This window comes from Micromesistius poutassou, assembly GCF_964030765.1.
Source record: "Micromesistius poutassou genome assembly, chromosome: 2".
NCBI classification, from domain to species: domain Eukaryota; kingdom Metazoa; phylum Chordata; class Actinopteri; order Gadiformes; family Gadidae; genus Micromesistius; species Micromesistius poutassou.
In genome coordinates, this window is record NC_140272.1 from 18,292,813 (window position 1) to 18,314,668 (window position 21,856).

Sequence of the window (21,856 nt, forward strand, 5' to 3'; positions counted from 1 at the left end):
GAGGGAGTTTAAGGTGCCAAAGATTTGGTTCAGCTCTTGTTCGGTCATGATCGACAGCTTCAGCATGGGATCGTGGTAGGCCTGACAGACACACGCACACACATTATTAACACATAGAACCAGTAAAAGGCTGTGGTTGTACTAGGCAGCTCCCAGTATAACCAGTAGAAGACCTGGTTTTACCTTTCTTGCCAGATGCAGATCTTCTACCAGGTCTTGCTCGCCCTGCGCCAGCTCAAAGATAGCCTGGAGAGAGAAAGAGTGGTTCCAATACCAGTAGTTACAGCCTGTGTGAATGTACAGTGTGCTGTGTGTGGCTTTCTGTGTATGTGTGAGAGTGTCTGGTGTGCAGTGTGTGTGTGTGTGTGTGTGTGTGTGTGTGTGTGTGTACCTCCTGTCTGCGTATGTCCTGGGGGCTCAGCATCTGGGGGGTCCCGTGTCCTGTATCAAACGTCTCACTCCACAGTTTGCTGTCCCGCCTCTTACTGCTGGAGGCCGCCGCGCCCGTTGCCGAGGGCCGTGTCTGAGTCACAGAGGAGGGGCGGGGCCAGGGTTGAGAGGGGGGCGGGGCCTCTGTCCGCCTGTCATTACGAAAACTGATGGAGCGCTAAAGAGAGAGAGAGAGATGGAAAGAGAGAGAGAGAGAGAGTGTGAAATAGAGAGAACAATAGAAAGAAAGAGAGAGAGAATCTACAGATTCCCATCTTGCTTTGGATGAACCGAAAGAGAAGCTTGCAGGGCGTTGCCTCACCGAGAATCGGGCTCACACTGCATTGTTCCGCAGTCAGAACAATGGAGCCACGGGTCTCTAGGTAGTAGGTGTGGGGTCCAAACACTAAGCAACGCTTGACCATTGGGACAATGATGCACTTGAATCGCTATATGCAGCGTTATGTAAGATCCTCTGACTGGTCCAGAGGAACATGAACAACAATGCATGCAGGCTGAATACAGCATATGACACCCATTGATTATTCAAACGCAAAAGAGTAATATTTTTGGAAAACACCAACAACTTTAGCTGTCTTTAACATGTACACAGTTGTGTGTGTATACACATTAAGCAGGGTTGGTCCCTCATGATCTGGCCCTTACCTGCAGGGTCTGACCAATCCGCTTCAGGGGAGCAGTTTTAACAGGAGGCAGGAGACTGATGAGGGAGGAGACTTTAGAGATAGACCTAGTCCTCTTAGTACTGGGCTCCTGGAGGAGAAGGAGGACAAGTCGTCAGAGATAGACCTAGTCCGCTTAGCACTCCTGGGCTCCTGGAGGAGAAGGAGGACAAGTCGTCAGAGATAGACCTAGTCCGCTTAGCACTGGGCTCCTGGAGGAGAAGGAGGAGGAGGAGGAGGAGGAGGAGGAGGAGAAGAAGGAGACAGAGGAGAAGGAGGAGGAGTAAGGAGCAGGTAGAGGAGAAGGAGGAGGAGTCAGGAGCAGGTTGTGGAGGAGAGAGGAGTAGGTGTCTTAGGAGGAGGAAGAGGAGGAGTTTTACTATATAACATAAAAAGAATATATCATATCTAAGGTATATTCATATAGAGAGAGAGAGAGAGAGAGTAATAATAATCTCAGAATCTTGGGGTGCACCTTACACCCATGTAACCTTATGTTCAACCAATCAACCATTCAGAATCAACTCACGTTGATGTCCAGACTGCAGAGACTCAACGAATCCACCTCCCTCTGCTGCTTCCTTTTCTTCTGTTGACACACACATAAATACACACACACACACACACACACACACACACAAACGTTAAATTGTATTTTAGACTATTAATCATATTACATACATTATATTCCTCATGTAGAAGACGACGAACAGAGTAGTACTCTAATACGACTTTGGAGTGTATAGCCCCTAGGTCATAAGGCAAGGGCCCTTTAACCGTTTCCTCCTGGAACCCAAAGGGTTGCCGTGACAACCGCGCACTCTGAAAACTCTGAACTTTGAATTCTTTGGAAAAGGATCACCAACAGCTGATCTGTGTGCTGTCAGGTCATGACCCATCTCCAACCGGAACACATTCCATGTGGTTCCTGAGTTTAGGAAACGGTGGTTTAAGGTGTCCCCTGGGTCTCCTTGAAACCCTGACTTTCATCTGTCGATTCTGTTTCGAATATATCTTTTTCATGAATCTCTAGCGGATGCAGAAGTTTTTTGGATATTGTTTTGGCGGAGACGTGAAGAGGTGAGAGGAGTAGGCAAGCGGAGAGAGGCATAGGGAATAGGAGAGAGATGAGGAGAAAGGAGGAGAGAGTAAACAGGACAAGAGGAGGTGAGAAGAGAAGGGTGGGGAGGAGGAGGAGAGAGGAACAGATCAGAGAGGAGAGACAAGGGAGTAGTGGAGGGGGAGAGAGGAGGGCATAAGAAGAGGGAGTGGGGAGAAGGGAGAGGGGCGCAGAGAGGAGGGGATGGGAGAGAGGGAGAGGACTTAAGAGAGAGAAGAGAGGGGAACAGAGAAAAGAGGAGAAGAAGGAGAGGAGGAGAGAGGAAAAGAGAGGCGAGAAGAAAAGGAGAGAGGAGAGGCGAGGGGAGTGGAAAAAGGAGGGAGGCGAGAGGAAAGAGAGGCTGTTCCTACAGGTTAACCGCTTAACAATAGCAGGAAGATGTTGTTTTTCAGTCTGCCAGGCTTGATGACACCTCAAGCATTCACCTTAACTCTGCTGTATTACCCTCCTATTGAACTGCCTAACTAACTACTAACCAACTACTGGCCGACTAATAAGAACTACTACCTACTTACTACCAACAACAAACAAAGTACTTATTCACTAACTACTACCACAGACAGACAGACAGACAGGAACACACACACACACACACACACACACACACACACACACACACACACACACACACACACACACACACACACACACACACACACACACACACACACACACACACACACACAGTCTACTCACCCGGTGGTGAACAAATAGACAACAGCCCATCGTGAAGACAGTGGTTATCCTTCTCTCCTCTGTTCTACTCTGCTCTCCTATCCTCTCCTCTGTTCTCTCCCCTCTCCTCTCCACTATTCTGGTCTCTCCTCTCCTCTCTTCTCCTCTGGTCTCTCCTCTCCTCCTGTCTTCTGTCCTCTCTCCTCCTCTCGGTTCTCCGCTCCTCTCCACTCTTCTGGTCACTACTCTCTCCTCTCCTCCTCTATCCTCTTCTCATCTGGTCTCTTCTCTCCTCCTCTATCCTCTTCTCATCTGGTCTCTCCTCTCCTCTTCTCATCTGGTCTCTCCTCTCCTCCTCTATCCTCTTCTCATCTGGTCTCTCCTCTCCTCTATGCTCTTCTCGTCAGTTCTCCTCTCTCTCCACCTCTCTTCTGTTCTGGCCTCTCTTTCTCCAACTTCTGCTCCTCTCTACTCTGTTAGTAGCTCCCTTACTCTAAAGGCTCTCTCTCTCTCTCTCTCTCTCTCTCTCTCTCTCTCTCTCTCTCTCTCTCTCTCTCTCTCTCTCTCTCTCTCTCTCTCTCTCTCTCTCTCTCTCTCTCTCTCTCTCTCTCTCTCTCTCTCTCCAAGGAGTTCAGACACAATGGACCCCTAGTTGAGGAGATTCTAGACCTTTGGTGTGTGTGTGTGTGTGGGGGGGGGGGCAGTAGGTTCCTGCTTGACAAACAGGATATGATGTCATAGGGGAAACCAGCCTGACTAAAATTAGCCGCCAGAGGGGAGGAGAGGTGGAGAAAAAAGAGGAGAGAGGAGAGAGAGGAGGAGATGAGAGAGGAGCGTAGAGGAGGAAAGAAGGAGAAAAGAGAGGAGGAGAGAGTGAGAGAGGTTAGAATGAAAGAAGGATGGGGGGGAGAGAATAAAACGAGAAGAGGAGGAGAGAGGAGAGGAGAGAGATGATAGAAGAAAGAGGGGAAGAAAAGAGAGGAGAGAGGAGAAGAGAGAACGGAGAGAAGCAGAGAGGGAGGAAAGAGGAGAAGACATAGCGGAGGAGAGTTTGTAACCCCTCTGAACATCCATCCATCCTGGGAGAGGAGAAGACGTCTTCTGATGAAACCTGAAAACAAGAGGAACAACAAAAGAACATTAATAACAAAGCATAGCACATACCAGAATATATATTACATGAAGGGGACATGTCTATAACATGTACTATACCATGTACAGCGTGTATATATCATGTATATAAATGCATACCATAAACTAGAACATATATAAGGGCGGAGGTGGTCAGGTTGATGGCTGGTTTATACAGCCTTACCTGGCCCGAGTCAGACTGATTAGACTCTGGGTGATATGGAATGCCATTTGAGTCAATATTAAATCTATTTTAAACCAACCATCTCACACACACACACACACACACACACACTCAGGGGAGCTCTAATTAAACCAACTCTGCAATAACAATAAACCCTTATGTCCTGGGCATCGGAGGAGGCCAGTGTAGCAGAGAGCAGTTGGACCGCTCTCGCGTCTCGAACCTGCCACCTCCCGAACTACGACACTACCGGCATGGGAGTCGAACGCTCTAACCACTGAGCTAATAGCCCAGGATTCTAACTCAGCGGCTAGAAGCGTTCTTAAGGCTTGGGGTGTGAGGATTTACAAACGTACTAACGCCAGCTAGCTGGCATCCGTTACACCAGTAAAGCCACCAAGGTGGCATTAATCATAGACATTGCTAAAAATGTGCCTAACACGTGGCCTCTTTGAACTAGGGAGGGACAGGCTGGGCCACCAGCAGCAAAAGAGATGGGGATGGGGACCCTGGTGGCCCTACCGAGGGCTATTCTGGGGCCTTCGAGGAGCCACCACCGCGGGCGGCCCAGCTGTCAAGCCTTTTGCCCAGCCCGCCCGGAGAGCCCTGCAACGGTCATGTCCAAGGACACCTTCGCCAGCCAAGGCAGCAGCCCAGACCTGCTGTCTCCAGGATGGAGGGGGAGGAGAGGTGTGCGGACAATGGGATTCAGGGGGGGATGTTTTTGTTATTTTAGGCATGCTAACATCTGTCAAGCGTCCGATTGTTTTAGATGGGCATGTTAACCCTGGTTGGAATCCAGTTAACAGTTGTTGTTCACCATGAGTGGGGGTGGGGGTGGGGGATGAGCTTATCGGCTGGGCAATCTCCCTAGCTTTGCTTTGGCGTTTGTGGGGTATGTTGATTGTTTGTGGTATATGTGTTTATGGTTTTATCAGCCACATCTGGCCCGAGTCAGACTAGGTACAGATGAGGGCTCTGGGCTGAGGCGGCACACCGGTTGTGCTTGGACCAATCAATGCACCCAGGTTGAACCAGCCACCACTACCATCTCTCACAGCACTGGACACCTGCTCTGACAGTTACAATTCTAACAACTGTACAATGATCTAGATTCTAGACTACTCAACATCAACTTGGGTCCTGGTCGTCGGAAAAGCCCAGTAAAGCTTCCTACGTAGTGTGTAGCAGGGAGCATTGCAACAATAACATATAGGCCTACTAGACTGTATCTGCTCAGCATCGCATCTCTATCTTCCTGTGAGCTAAATTAATCGCTGGTGAGAGAGAGAGAGATTTCAGAAGAGCCCAGAGCGCTCCCTAATGGGCCAGAGCGATCAGTACAACTTGTTGCTCCACACGTGATATTCATAATATAGAATTATAATATAGAATATTCTATACTCATAGTATATTAAGAAATGAGTAGTTATCATTATGTTAATATAAACGATATTAAACAACTTCCTAATGCAAAATTTGATTAGAGTAAAAACATTATTCCATAGTATTATTTAACTATATTATTATGACAATAATTACATATATATCACACACACACACACACTCTTCAACTTGCCATGACGTTTTTTTAAAGGTACATTATGTAACATGGACACCAAGTGATTGACCAATTGGTTTCATATCTGGCAACTAGGGGTACAGGGAGAAAAGCAGCGGCCAGTTATTTGATTTAACATATTTACTTAATCTCTGATGCCATATTGTAATGTTATGATTAACGTAAATACATTTAATCCCTTACAGATTGTACCGTTAAATCACTCGTCTTTCATAATACTCTCTCAGTACTAACTAAACTTTTAACTACGTTTTTTTTTACTTTTTAACTCTTAACTCTTTTTAACTCTTAACTCATTATTTGATTTAGTTAGTTGGTTTCATTAAAATACCTGTCATAACTCACTTACTCTAGTTTGTTTAGGTAGTTGGATTCATCAAACTAGCTCTCAGAGCTAACCAGCTCTAGTTGGGTTAGTAGTTAAGCGTGTTAGTTTCATCAAATAGCTCTCAAACTGTCACTTACTCAGGTTAGTTGCTATAGTAACATCATCCAGTAGGCGTTGTCCCTCACCTCGAGGTGTCTCTTCCATCAGTGCATGTGACGGGTCTTATTATGGTCTGGAAAAACAAAACGCAGACAACGCCTTATCCCGTTCAGGTCCTGAAGTGTACACCCAGCAGGCTGACATTCCACCGAGCCCTCGGCTGCACTGTGGGGATTCGATGAGTCAGGCTCCTACCGAGGCCATGTGGTTTCAGGGAGAGACGCTCCACAGAACACACACTATGGTTATCTGCTAGCAACCCACACCCCCACCTCCCTGGATGACACCAACCCTGTCTGCTAGCCACCCCCCCCCCCCCAGGCTAACCCCAGCCCTGCACTCTGACCATAAACCCCCGCCCGCCCCCCCCCCCCCCCCCCTCACACATACACACACAAATAACAAAGATGTAGGTCAGAATGAAAAAGCAACATTTTATTTCCCTACATCAGAGTACTTTAAAACAGTACGTTAACCTAACATAGAAACGGCTCAAACAACATGCAACTGTACAAAGCAGGACAGGAGAACAATGTATATTTACATATAGTAAAAAAGGACCCTCTTTATAAAGCTCCTAAAGATACAGTAGTCTACAGTAACATCTATTATAGTTATTCTACTCCCTTTAAGATCCATTAGTCGTGCCTAGACCACATTACCACGCAACAACTGGTTAATCCTTAGTCACACAGTTCTGATACTTCACTGGACGTGGGACCTCCCACCGAGACCCTTTGGACCAACCCGAGCCCTCCCCTACGTGGAGTCCGACCAGCACAACTCCCCCTCCTCCTCCTCCTCCAGGTCTCCAAGTCCAGAGAACATCCGAACATCCACAGAGTGGACCGGGTCCGGTCGTTTCCATTACACAACAGTCCATTTCATCTGGAATGACTCATCTCCGGGAACATGATTATCGGTCCGGCCCCACCAGGACCTCCTCTGGTCCAGAGGACCACACCCTCTACCTCCGTCAGAGAACACGGCCCCAGGGGGGGGGTTGGCTTTCACGGGTATTAGCTAGTGGTTTAGCGTTAGAAGGATTGCCAGGGGTGTAGAGTGGAGTGACGCCAGGGGTGTAGAGCGATAACGCGGGGGTGTAGAGTGAGGGAAGCCAGGGGGTTCAGAGTCAAATTGAAGCCAGGGGTGTGAGTGCATCGCTGGCCAGTAGAGGGCGGTGGTGCAGCTGGACTTTACAAACGCCGATGTCGCTGCAGTGCAGGGAGACGCCAGCAGGGGGCTCCTCGTCTCCTATAACACAAACACAGCGGGGGGGTCTCGTGAGTCCAACTGGTCTGTAAGTCCTGCTGGTCTGTTAGTCCTGCTGGTCTGTTAGTCCTTTGAGTCTGTTAGTCCTACTGCAGTCCTGCTGGTCTATTAGTCCTGTTGGTCTCTGTGTCCTCATCTGTATTTTGTATTTTGTTTATCTCAATTCCCTCCATCTTTGTCCGTCCGTCAAATTAAGTTTTAAAAGGACGTACTAATGGGAAGCATACACAAAACATAAAATAGGACACAAATGGATAAAGAAAATGATGATGAAAATGAAAAAAAGTAGTTAAAAATACAATACAATACAATAAAAATCTTAAAATGTTAACTTTAAAATGTATCTTTAAGAAAAGAAGTGTGTCTTAAAAGAAGTGTGTCTTACCCAACCCAGAGGAAGACGATTCGCTGTCTGCCAAGGAGGCGGAGTCCGCCTGGTCCTGTGACAGGCCGTCCAGCAGGGGGATGGACAGCTCCGAGGAGGGAACCGACGAATCGTAGATCCCAGAGTCACGGGGGGGCAGGATCTCTGGAGGAGAGGGCGGGGCTTCTGTCAGGGTGGGTGTGACTGGAAGAGGGGAGGGGCTCGGGTCATCCTGGGGGAGGGAGGGTGTTGAGGAAGAAGAGGAGCCTGAGGGAGATGATGACGAAGGTGGTGCTCTGTGCGAGAGGCCAGATGTTCCAGATGAGGACCTGAGGGAAGACATCATGGAGACTGAGACTCGACCAGAATCTAGTTTATAGCCGTGATTGCGTCCACGCATGGCCATGGCATTTATAGTCGCCCTGTTGACAACAACAATGGCAGAAGTTACAGAAGTCCACCGTGGTATACAACTGTACTAATACTCTGTTCTACTACCGTAGTAATTCCCTTCTGTAGTAGTATCCTACTGTAGGAATGGTGTAGCTTTAACAATGACCAAGTCCTGATAAAGAGCCTTTCTACCAAACTGTAGTACTGTTTAATAGTTTATCTTAAAGAAGAACTAAGTCCTCCAGAGAAAGAGCCTCTCTGCCCTACTGTAGTACTGGTGTACCTGAGAGAAGGAACAAGTTCACTAAAGAGCCTCTCTGCCCTACTGTAGTACTGGTGTACCTGAGGGAATGACCAGGCCCTGCTGTAGAGCGTCTCTACTCTAAATGGTAAATGGTCCTCATTTATACAGCGCTTTTATCCAAAGCGCTTTACAGTGTTGACTGACATTCACCCATTCAAGCACACATTCACACACCGACGGCGGAGTCGACCACGCAGGGCGACAGCCAGCTCGTCAGGAGCAGTCAGGGTGAGGGCGTCTCGCTCAGGGACACCACGACACTCAGCTAGGGAGGAGCCGGGGATCGAACCAGCAACCTTGCGGTTACCAGCCGACCCGCTCTACCTCCTGAGCCAATGCCGCCCCACATACTCTACTGTAGTACTGTACTAGCACCCTCTGTAGTACTGGTGTACCTTAGAGAAGGAACAACTCCTGCCAAAGAGCACGCGGCCAGCGTGGGGTTGGAGCCGTCGGCCAGGACGAGCGTGTTCCTCTGCAGGAGGTCCCGGCGCCCGTCGGGCGTCTTCACCAGCACCTCCCTCAGCACCAGGGAGGAGGACTCCCCCTGGGGCTGGGCGCCGGACGAGGAGCAGGCGACGGGAGGCGAGGAGCAGGAGGCGGTGGTGGCGGCGGCAGGGCCGGGAGCGTCCTGGTGGTGCAGGGAGATGTGCTGGTGCATGTTGCAGATGGCCACGTAGAGCGCCCGCCCCGACCGGCTGCGGAAGTAGTTGCGGCGGGACGCGTTGATGGGTGCGGCGGTGCGGTCGGACGAATCCCACGCGCCGCCCGGGTGCAGACAGACCACCAGCTGGGACAGCTGGTCCATCAGCTTCAACCTGGGAGACACAACAACGGCCCGCTGTCATCACCGTGGAAACGCTCCTCAGAGACATCTGCCACTGCCACTGGTGTTGGGATTGAACCTAGTTTCTTCTCTGGCATTTAAACCACTAACATTAACGTCGGTTGATATTAATCTGTATCAACTGGTGTTGGAGGATCTTAAATCTCGATCTAAATCGATGTTACTCTGTGTGTTGTGTGTACTGAATCTGTAATCTGCGTTAACCTGCGTTAAGGAGTGTTAATCTGAGGGGGTTACCTAGGCGCCAGGCTGAGCAGCGTGGGCACGTCGTTTTCTGACGAGTAGTCGAAGTACGCGGCCACGTAGCGTCCGAGCCCCTCACCCCGGCCGCCTTCCCCCTGGTGAGCCGATCGCAGCTTCTCCGCAATCATGGCCACGCCCACAATGAACAGGTCACTGCCTGTTCCACCAACGGCCGCGCTGCTGCTGCTGCTGCTGCTGCTGATGCCACGACGACTTACTGGAGTCTTCCCACGGCAACTCTTCCTCTCTACGTGGTAACTACAAGAAGAAGAAGCAGAAGAAGAATAAGAGAGGCTCACGATCGTACTCCTAACATAGGACCTACATAGAACACAGAACCAAACTGATGATATGAAATGACTCTTAACCAAATAGCCTATGTCTCTGTGTGCTTGTTTACACATGTCTTTCAATGCGACTTTTGTGATCAGATGCACCAGATGGGAACACACATGGACTGATGTCCAGCCTTGACAATTTAATCCAAATGATGTGGTCGGATATGTGTTCAGATTAGATTTTCCTTAAAAAAAAAACGCCCTTATGTTGTTCTTGCTTAATTAAAATGGTATAAAAGGGATTTGGCATGTTTGTTAAGACCATAAGACCATTTAATTTACATCTCACAAATAAAATAACTATTTCACTTTGAGCATCGTTTTGTTTTCAACAGATATTAACGTCTGAAATGCCGATGCGACTTGGATAACTAAAGACACAATCCCAATGTGTCTTATGGTGCATTCATGCCAAGCAGAGCGGGCTCTGTGTAGGCACGATGTAGCAAGACCCCACGTGGGATGGTCCAGACCTAACAGTTCTGCGTGTGATCGGACGGTAAAAGTTGCATTGAAACGACGAGTGTAACCAAGGCCTATGTCTCCGCCTCTATGTCTGTCCAACCAACACCTGCCCTTTATGAAGGAGAGTCAGGGCTAGGGTTCATAAGCGAGACCTGGAGCATTCAGAACCAGAGCGGGCGAACGTACCGCAGGCCCCTGGAGCAGATGACGAGGACGTGGTCCGCTTGGTCCAGCTGTCTGCTGAGCCAGCTCATCTGGCCCTCCTTACAGATCTGGAGGTGCTCCCACAGGTCCAGCACCACCTGCAGGGACCCAACACACACGCTCATATCTAATATCTCACATCTAATATCTCACTCCCATCGTCAAATCTCACTTCTTTCAACTTTATACATGTGAAAAGTATTGGTAATCGCTCCGTAACCTGGTTACCCTGACAAATGCCCCCCCCCCCCCCCCCCCCCCCTCTGCACCTGAACATGACAGGAGCGGAGGAAATAGCCATGCGATGGTACCGAAGGAACCCAAACCAGTCCTCTCTCACCTCACACCTGCAGAAGTCCTGCAGGAAGTAGGCGAAGGCCTGGATGACGGAGGTGTGTTGGTCTCCGTCTTGGTTGGAGTAGACCACCAACACCTTGGGCCGGGGCCCCGTCCTCTCGACACTCTGAGCTGCGCCGTGATTGGACGACTCGCTGCTATCCTCGTCCAATTGGCTGTATATGTTTTCTGAGGAAGCAGCAGTAGAGCCATGTTCACTGGAAGTAACTAGTTGGGTAGTACTAGATAGTAATTATTAACTTGAGTGTCAGGGTGAGAGGGTTAGTGTTGGTGTTGACCTTGTTGTTTCTTGCGGCACATGACTGTGAAGAGAGTCGCAAAGGCTGAGAGGACGACCAGAGGAACTGTGATGGCCATCGCCCTGATAGGCCCCGCCCAGGGGGAGTGGCCTACAACACAAAACAAACACACCCTCTCAATATCCAACACACACACACACTCCATATCCAACACACTGCCAATACACGTTCATCTACAAGAAGCTGGTGTGTGTCTTACCTTGGCCCACGTAGAATTGCGTCTGTCTCCTTGTCGAATTATTTTCATCTCTTAACTGAGAGAGAGAGAGAGAGAGAGGCATAGGGAGAAAGAGAGGGATTAAAAAGAAGAAAACAAAATGTCCCACATAAATAAAGACCTGTATCAACTGAACAGCCACTCAGCAGTGAGCGCTCATCTGACCTCGATAGCGTAGGTCCCAGGTCCGACGTCCTGCAGGGTACACATGGTTCTTGGCAGGCTGTAGTCCTACACACATAATCACATGTTAAGCGGTAGTCCTACACACACACAATCACATGTTCATCTGTAGTTTTACACACATAACCACATGTTAGTCTGTAGTCCTACACAAATAATCACATGTTAATCGGTAGTCCTACACACACAATCGCATGTTCATCTGTAGTTTTACACACATTACCACATGTTCATCTGTAGTTTTACACACATTACCACATGTTCATCTGTAGTTTTACACACTTAACCACATGTTAATCTGTAGTACTACACAAATAATCACACGTTAATCAGTAGTCCTACACAAATAATCACACGTTAATCAGTAGTCCTACACACGTAAGCACGTGTTCAACTGGCGTTCTGCATGCATGATCACAGGTTTATACGTAGTCCTACGTACAATCACATGCTAACCTGTAGTCCTCAATGATCACATGCTAAACTGTAGTCCTACACACATTTACACATGTTAATCTGTAGTCCTTCCAGATCACAGGTAAATATGTAGTTCTAAACAGAGATGACGCACGAGAGACGAGGGGAAGTGGTGAAGGTGTCTTACAGGGGTGCAGCGCTGCGTCCGGAACGGTCCCTCCTGTCGTAGTTTGAAGTACAGGAAGTAGGCGGCAAAGCCAAACGTGGAGGGGGCGTGGTCAAACACCACATGCAGATTACTGCCCATCTGAGACACGTTCAGAGACCTGGGCTTCCAGTCTGCAGAGGTTACAATCATATTGTTAGAAGATTTACTTTAACTCGTCCTATTAAAATGACAATGACTATTAAAATGACATGCGTGTATGTACTTACATGGTTTACATGACAAATTGTCTGGACCCAAGAGAAGTTCACAGGCTGTGAAACACACACACACACACACACAAACACATACATGTACACTTTAATCAGGCGTGAAAAGTTGATTCCAGACTTGATTCCAAGTCCCATGCTAGCTTTTGAAGCCTGAACCTGACTACAACCAGACGGTTTTCCAAATTTCTCTTCATTAAATCTTACAGGATAGGTTATTATGTAAGAACAGGATTCATTCTATCTTGTTCAACGTGCTGTAATTATGACAATGGCTTGGAACCAATATATAAGTTAAAATAAATAAAAAAACGAAAAGATGATTGACCCCGAGATTGTCAACATGTCACAGGACAGACAACATTTCTTATTATATACTCAAAATGAAATAACGCAGCGTTGAATTTCCCTTATTTAGGCTTATTTAAACAGGCCGTGTGCAGGCTGCATGTGATAGGCTGTAATGTGACAGGAGTGTGTGTGATTGGAGGTCAGGCGGCCCACTCACAGTTGGTCCTGAGGAAGGAGGGCGGGAAGAAGGTGTCGTTCATCAGCGTGGGGAACGGCACCACCCTCACCAGGTAGTCCGTTTCAAAGTTCAACCCGTGGAACGCCAGGCTGCTCAGCTTCTAACAGGAAACAGTTTGGATTCAACCTCCTGTCTCAACATAGTCTGACTTCCTGTCTGAACATCCAGGCCAGCGTTAGCGTGTTCCTGTAGCTACAGGTTAGCTTAGAGTTAGCGTACCGTGTTCCTGTAGTTACAGGTTAGCTTAGCGTTAGCTTAGCGTTAGTGTACCGTGTTCCTGTAGTTACAGGTTAGCTTAGCGTTAGCTTAGCGTTAGCGTACCGTGTTCCTGTAGTTACAGGTTAACTTAGCGTTAGCGTACCGTGTTCCTGTAGTTACAGGTTAGCTTAGCGTTAGCGTACCGTGTTCCGGTAGCTGAAGGTTAGCTTAGCGTTAGCGTACCGTGTTCCTGTAGTTACAGGTTAGCTTAGCGTTAGCGTACCGTGTTCCTGTAGTTACAGGTTAGCTTAGCGTTAGCGTACCGTGTTCCTGTAGTTAAAGGTTAGCTTAGCGTTAGCGTACCGTGTTCCTGTAGTTACAGGTTAGCTTAGCGTTAGCGTACCGTGTTCCTGTAGTTACAGGTTAGCTTAGCGTTAGCGTACCGTGTTCCTGTAGTTACAGGTTAGCTTAGCGTTAGCGTACCGTGTTCCTGTAGCTGAAGGTTAGCTTAGCGTTAGTGTACCGTGTTCCTGTAGTTACAGGTTAGCTTAGCGTTAGTGTACCGTGTTCCTGTAGTTACAGGTTAGCTTAGCGTTAGCGTACCGTGTTCCTGTAGTTACAGGTTAGCTTAGTGTTAGCATACCGTGTTCCTGTAGTTACAGGTTAGCTTAGCGTTAGCGTACCGTGTTCCTGTGGTTACAGGTTAGCTTAGCGTTAGCGTACCGTGTTCCTGTAGTTACAGGTTAGCTTAGCGTTAGCGTACCGTGTTCCTGTAGTTACAGGTTAGCTTAGCGTTAGCATACCGTGTTCCTGTAGTTACAGGTTAGCTTAGCGTTAGCGTACCGTGTTCCTGTAGTTAAAGGTTAGCTGTCGCGGGTCTTTGAGGATCAGATGTTGACACTGTTTCCCCTCTGGGTCCTTCTCCTCCACGTACACCCTAAACCCACGCACATGTTCGATACCTGCAGACAGACAGACAGACAGACAGACAGGCATTTATTTAGACTATTAGGGGCAGAAGAAAAGGAATGTAACTCCATACCTCCACCAGGCTCTCGGATAGCATCTCTCCATCCACACACCTTGTGGGGGAGGGGTGTGTGTGTGTGTGTGTGTGTGGTAAAACAGGTTTTTCTTGCCCCCAGCCAAATACCACAGAACACACACACACACACACACACACACTTTTGTTTGGAGAGAGAGAATTACTTTACAGCATTGCTCACTCCTAGTACACACGTTAATATAGTGTTTCGCTATACTTTTTTTTTTTTGTAATGCCCTCCCTTTGATAAACTGAGGCCCCCTCCCCAACCCACACAAACACATGCACATGTTCCTGGAAGAAGGACTGTATTTGTTGCATGATATACAAACAGGCATTACTGCCCTCACATTGGATTTAGAACCCACAGCTCAGTGGTAAGTCAGAGAGCCATGCATTGTAAAAACAGCTAATAATTTGCCTCAATCTATTGCACATAAGAAGATTGAAAGTCCTTCCTGCTGACAGTTGCCTCGTCAACTTGTCAAAGTGTTATTCTTGATTTTTTTTTAATGCGCCGTGGCATTAATGGTCACCGTTTTGCTGTCAAATTGCTGCTGATGGGCCTTTTGACGACTAGTTTAGACATTCAGAGGTGTGCAAATCACCATATGAACCGTTTTCGAGGGCAACGATAACGTCCTTTTTGGTTCACATTAGTTCAAGGATGGCTGCTCACTTAAGGTGGAAACACGCAGGCAGGTCATTAAATTGGTATCTGTTTACATCTCCTGTGTGCAGCTCATTTTGAATAGTTTGTTCCGCCTGTGCTTTGTCTATATACAGTCTGCCATAGGAAGACAGATAAAAGGGTGGGTGGACGGACAGGAAGTCAGACCGATGGAGAGACAAAGAGGTTGTAAGACGGGTAAGAGAGACAAGTAGAGACAGAAATGCAGACAGACAGACAAACAGACAACGTAGAGAGACAAGCAGAGACAGATAGAAAGGACGTCAGACAGACAGGCGGTCAGACAGGCGGTCAGAGACAGACCGATTGTCACACAGAACGGTACCTAGAGGGCTGGGGTTCCAGTTGACGATAACGGCCAGGCGGTCCTCGCAGGTCATGTGACTGTAGGAGACATTGAGGACCTCGTGGATCACATGTTTACCTAGAGGAGGGAGCGAGGAGCAGTCTGCACACACACACACACACACACACACACACACACACACACACACACACACACACACACACACACACACACACACACACACACACACACACACACACACACACACACACACACACACACACACAGTTGATCAGAGAATATGAAAACCAGACGGACAGATTGTTGTTAAAGTTATAATTTTCCTGTTCTCAGGGGGAACCACCCCCTCCCCTGGTCTGCTTCTCCTCCCTCCCCCTCTTCCTGTCCTCTGTCCATCAAAAGAAGGAAAGAGGAGCAGTCAGTCGTGTCTAAGACCACACCTCCTCCCCCCCCTCCCCTCCACCCCCCCCATCCTCCCTCTTTTCTGCTCCTCTCCCTGTTCATGGCTGATTGCCTCTCCTCTTCCTCATCATCATTCCATGAATAGAGGAAAGATCACCCAGTTGTGTCCAGTCTTTTAATACCTGGAGGACACACACACACACACACACACACACACACACACACACACACACACACACACACACACACACACACACACACACACACACACACACACACACACACACACACACACACACACACACACACAGCTTTTCTGGCTGACAGTCAGGGACAAAAAGAGGGGGGATCAGGAACTTGACTTTTAGGGAAAATAACAAAAAGAGAGGGGGAGGAGGGAGAGGAGGAGGTGTCTCTGAAGCTGCATTTCCTGAACCATCTCCCAATCATACACACCAAACTGCCCCCATGTGTTGATATGTTTATATATTTGTTCATTTATATTTATCTGTCTGATGTCACAAGGGAACCCTACACCGTTTGCATTAGGAATTGAAAACTTTTGGAAATGTTTTTTAAATAATTGAATGTTACCAATTCAAAAAGTCAAACAGGCAGACAGAGAGACAGACAGACACAGACATAGTTATCTTACTCTCTGTTTTGAAGGTGACTCCCAGCCTCTTCAGTCCTCCAGCAGGAGCAGAAACAACCTGACGGACGGACAACAGAGAGACAGACAGGTGAGAGACAGACAGGTGAGAGACAGACAGGTGAGGGACAGACAGGTAAGAGACAGACAGGTAAGAGATGGATGGGTGAGAGACAGACAGGTGAGACAGACGCATTTGAGACAGCCAGGGGAGACAGACAGGTGAGAGACAGCCAGGGGAGAGACAGACATGACAGATGTGAGGCAAGCGGTTGGCTGCTTCCTCCCCAACCTCCAGCAGATAACAGAGTAGAGGAAAGGAGAACAAAAAGAGGCTACATTGTGTTTCCGTCCCACACCTGGAGCCGCTTAGCCTCATCAGGAACAAGACCCCTCGTGTGTGTGTGTGTGTGTGTGTGTGTGTGTGTGTGTGTGTGTGTGTGTGTGTGTGTGTGTGTGTGTGTGTGTGTGTGTGTGTGTGTGTGTGTGTGTGTGTGTGTGTGTGTGTGTGTGTGTGTGTGTGTGTGTGTGTATATCATTTCCAGATGTGTTAATGAGGTCATATAGCTAATGACCTGTACAGCGGTCTGTGATAATGACTTGTATATTTACACGTGCATACACGTATACGAGTATGCAGCTATGCAGGTAACAACGCTCACCAAATCAGTGTGTCACGATCGTAATATCTTCAGTATGATAGCTTGTGCTCTTGTTTACATTGCAGAGGTTAATATCTACACGCACACTTGTGTACCAGCCCCACAGTCACGTGGCTGTGGGGACACATGCTTTTAATCCCCACTCCCCCCTCCCCCCTCATCCTGTCCCTCCAAAAGCACTGCAGGGAAGCCCCATTCACAAAGCCTGTGTGCGCTGCCTGTTCAGGACCAACCAACCATAGATTTTCCCACAGCAGACAAAACCTGCTGCCTACACACACACACGCACGTGCGCGCACACACACAAACACACACACACGCACGCACAGTGACGTCATCAACTGTAATATGACATCATGATGCATGGTTGGTGACATCACTTTATGAGGCCACATGTTAACCTGTTAACCTTAACATGTTAACAGCCAGTCCATCGTAGCTGTCGATCCCAGTGGCAATGGGACACGCACACAAAACGTATCACAATATGCAAATCTGCGTGGCGTTTCATGTTGAGCATGAGACATGACCGAACATATGTAGCTGTGCGTGTAAACGTAACCCTCAGTCTTGTCACGCAAGCATCCAGCAATCAGTCCTCAGGGATGTAAATCATCAACTGTTCGACGGATCCAGTTGTGACACACCCAACGAAATGTATGCATGTGTTGTGGTTGGATTTGGCACAGCGGTAACTTCTTGAACTGAACAAACTTCCCTTGAATAACCCGGTTACTGTAGTGATCATGTTAACGCGATAGTCTGCGTGTTAAAATGACGACTGCAACTTAATAACTTTCTTCGTTCTAAAGCGTGCCGCATGCTTCCAAATAGCTTGATTTTTTTCTGCTTTTCCAGGTGGCGATTCCAGGTGGAGATTCCGGCCAAATCTTGGGGAGGTGCAATCAGAGCCCAAAATCATTCTCAGCCCTATGCGTCTAGTTTTCTCCACCATCACTACAGTTTGTTCTTACGACCCGTTACGATCCTTAAAGCATTAAGTGCTGACCGCTTCTCCGGGGCGACGCTGTGTGTGTCCAGGCGGGGGTCCCCCAGCAGCGTCAACAGACCCCTAACTCTGCGGTCAGACAGGAAGCACAACGTCTCAGGGTCATGACCCCAGCCTGCAGACTTAGTCACATGTTCAAAGAGGAGTCTTCTTATAGGAGACCTGGCCTTGTTCTGACTCTGGGGAAGGTTAGGGGTCAGGGGTTAGAGGTCGCAAAGCCTTTCAGTGTCTGGTTCAAGAGCACTCGGGCAGAACAACCCCCCCCCCCTTAACACCTCACCACCCCCTAGAATAAATCGTTATTATACGAGTCAAGACAAACCTAAGGTGTTCAAATTAGTTTAGAATTTGACTGCTAACCTTGACCAGATCACCTTCATAGCTTCACCCTGGGTTTCCAAGATCCCTCCTTAACCACACCCTGGGTCTGTGTGTGCCATCTGTAACTAGACCCTAGGTCTTTAGGTCCCCGCAGTAGCTGGACCCTGGGTCACTCAGTCCCCTCCCTAACTACTCCCTGGTTCTCTACGTCACCTTGGTTGCTACTCTCTAGGTCTCTACGTCCCCTCCCTAACTACTCCCTGGTTCTCTACGTCACCTCGGTTGCTACTCTCTAGGTCTCCACGTCCTCTCCCTAACTACTCCCTGGTTCTCCATGTCCCCCCCCTCGAACTACACCCTGGGTGTATACAGCCCCTATATACAATGATCCAGAGAAGAAGAAGCCGTAAAGAAGATCTCATTATGCCCCCCTGTTGTTGTTTTTTTACATAAGATATATCGGCAACAGACAACAGTGTCAGCATCTAACGTGATGCACAACATATGCACCAGGGCAGCGAAATGTTTAATTTCCACGGCGGGTTGCGTGTGCACACACACACACACACACACACACACACACACACACACACACACACACACACACACACACACACACACACACACACACACACACACACACACACACACACACACACACACACACACACACACACACTGCCCTGCCTTTCTACCCAGACGTCGATGCACCCAATTCTGCATTTGTATGTTTTATGCAGAAGGTGAAATTATTGCGCAACATTCCTGCCTTCAACAGGCTGTGCAAAGGGGGCTTATGTCACCTCCGTAGCAACGCCTTGGCCCTCAAAACACACCAACAACACAACAACGCAACAAAACACGAAACACTACACACTAACAAACACAACACACTCACAGCAACAACAACAACAGCGGTCTAAAATACACAGCACACTAAAAAAAACACAACACACTTAGAAACACAACACATTACCAAAACATACAACCCACTAACAGACACAACAAAACAAAAACACTATGAAACACAACAGACTAAGAAACTTAACAAACACAACAACAGTCAAAAAAACACAACACAGACACTAACAAACACAACAACGCAAAAACTCTTAACGAGGTAACTCCTGGGGGAAGGACTTCATGCCCACATCCTCCTGCTCCTTTGATCTGGGGGGAGGTGTGTGTGTGGCAGGGTGGTGGGGGTGGGGGGGGAGATAATGAGTGTGTGTGGGGCATGTGGGGGGGGGGGCAGGAAGGAATGTTTCAGCAGGGTAAACAGCGTGAACTTCCTGTGGAAATCACTTAACACACACACACACACACACACACACACACACACACACACACACACACGCACACACACACGCACGCACGCCTCCTGTGTTGCTGAGGTATCGAACCCAGTTCCTCCTCGTTTTGTTTTAACCGCTCCTCTATAAAGCTTCACACAAAGTCTCTTCCGGACGCATAATACCACACTAAACAATACATTATAAGCCTGACATTCAGCGCACTCAGCCTCTGTTAAAGTCATCAGAGGTTCGAGTCCGGGCCGGAAACTGGAGTTCCGATGCGTCTGCTTTCTGCATCAAAAGTCCCCAGCCCCCCCACCCCACCTGGTCCCACCAGACCCTGACGTGGGCAGATGGTGGAGAACGAGAAAGAAGACAGCTTCACAGTTTTTATGAGAAATATTTAGAAAGAGTCAACTCAAACTCAAAATTGGTCTAAAAGAAACACGATGGTATAAACTAATACAACAATTGTTTACTAAAACAAATGGTCTAAACTGAACCTGTTATTAGAGACGACAGTCGGTAACTCGTCTCTGTAGTCCCGGTGGAGATGTTACACGCTGAAATGTCTTCCCGCAGGTACAAAGTTAAACGGTAACATTCCTGACCACAAAAGGTGGCTTAAAAACACCTGGTCTACTAAGAAAATAAGAAATAACCGTGCGAACACGTAAACAACTCAGCCATCCGTCGAGAGAAACATCGACAGACAACAATAGTTAAGTGTTCACATTGTTCATGCAAATTCTAACAGAGAAGGCAGACGAGCTCCGACCGTCAGATTCTCCGGTCGGTGCTGCTGCGGGTTCTACCGGTGGGGCGTAACGATGGTTTTTGCTGTTTTTACCTGCGAGTTGCAAGGGTCCGGGTCAGAGGTCCATCCCGGGGTGCACAGGAGAGACAGAGTAGCCAGGAGGGGAAGGACAATCCGCGGAATCGCCATCTCCTCCCAGAGGTCTGCAGTCTCGGGTCTGCTGCTCGGCTCTGACTCTGCTGCGGAAAGTTGGGAAAGTTAATGCAACCACTAGGGGGCGACAGGTATTGAAAATATTTTTGGGACATGGATGTTTCGATTTGTTCTGTATTTAGGTTTTTGTCCATTTTAATCATTTTCTTAATTATTCATTCTACTACCGTCCTGTGTTTTCTGACACCCTTCTATCATAGTAGCCTAGTCTAGCGTTGTTTAATTATCTTAATTTGCATTATAATAAGACTTAAAAAATCCCACACAATGTTATTTTCTTAATTTAGTCCTGCCTTATAATTAACTTATTTACTGCGGTACTTTATTATTAAGTGGGGGTATTGGGGTTCAGCCAAAAGTGACGGCCTCTACTGTGTCCATGTCCGTCACTCACACAGCTTTGATTAATAAACCCTTGTTTTCTCAACAACACCGGTATGTCGTTTTATTACCTTATAATAAATAAGTTACATTTTCCGAAATGCATGTGCAAATATGCAAGAGCGAACTAAAAGTGCTGTTATGTACGTGAGCGGTCCCTGGTGGTGAATAGTGGTATAACATCGAAACCCAGGGCATGTTGTGACTACATCACTAGCATCGGTGATCGTTTCGACATGTCCTGTGTTATACACTTGAGTACAAGGCTTTCACTCTTGCATTAATCAGTGATACAACCTTTACCTCAACCCCGCCAACCCTTTCCTCTATACCCTAACCTGAACCCTATGACCTTACTCACCTTAACCCCCCCACCAATAACCTTCTTATTTTAACCCATACCCATACTATGACTGTAACTTGTTACCCTAACCCTACCCGTGACTCTATATACCATTACCTTATACCAACAGGTTTATGTTTTACTTACTGGGTTGGCGGGATGAGGTCCAGAAAAAAAAAAAAGTGTACCATATTTAAACTTCATATTTATATTTGATGTATTTACATATTTAATGCAAAAGGAGCAGGTACAATGTGATATGAAGAGAGACGAAGAGAGAGAAGGAAGGTGAGATGTGATAGGATCAGAGAGGAAGATCACATTTGGCTGAATGCACCTCGGCTCCATTCCAAATCCTTTTCCTTGATCTCTCCAGCTTTGAGCAGCAGCAGTATCATTATAAAGGAGCAATGTGTTCTTGG

General features: G+C 47.8%; 2 protein-coding genes across 2 annotated transcripts in view; both read right to left on the minus strand.

The window, feature by feature from the left end:
- The window catches only part of arhgef3 (Rho guanine nucleotide exchange factor (GEF) 3), a 6,388-nt gene extending 3,057 nt beyond the window's left edge, over positions 1-3,331 (minus strand). Inside the window, exons 1-6 of the mRNA XM_084463924.1 lie at positions 2,929-3,331; positions 1,642-1,701; positions 1,096-1,203; positions 392-607; positions 184-246; positions 1-81 (exon numbers count right to left, since the gene is read on the minus strand). The exon at positions 1-81 is cut by the window's left edge and continues 16 nt beyond it. Of these exons, the coding sequence (XP_084320050.1) occupies positions 1-81; positions 184-246; positions 392-607; positions 1,096-1,203; positions 1,642-1,701; positions 2,929-2,958 (558 nt within the window). The 5' untranslated portion in view covers positions 2,959-3,331. The remainder of the gene's footprint in view (positions 82-183; positions 247-391; positions 608-1,095; positions 1,204-1,641; positions 1,702-2,928) is intronic.
- Positions 3,332-7,178: 3,847 nt separating this feature from the next.
- il17rd (interleukin 17 receptor D) lies at positions 7,179-20,686 on the minus strand (the record flags this gene model as incomplete). The annotated part of the gene is made up of 16 exons (XM_084463901.1): positions 7,179-7,545; positions 7,949-8,256; positions 9,020-9,442; positions 9,709-9,972; positions 10,704-10,819; positions 11,062-11,246; positions 11,357-11,467; positions 11,577-11,631; positions 11,760-11,825; positions 12,382-12,533; positions 12,630-12,674; positions 13,138-13,258; positions 14,200-14,318; positions 15,418-15,540; positions 16,457-16,514; positions 20,591-20,686. The coding sequence occupies 16 exons, from the start codon at positions 20,684-20,686 to the stop codon at positions 7,424-7,426; spliced, it is 2,364 nt and encodes a 787-aa protein (XP_084320027.1). The 3' UTR covers positions 7,179-7,423.
- Between the last annotated feature and the right edge of the window lie 1,170 nt (positions 20,687-21,856).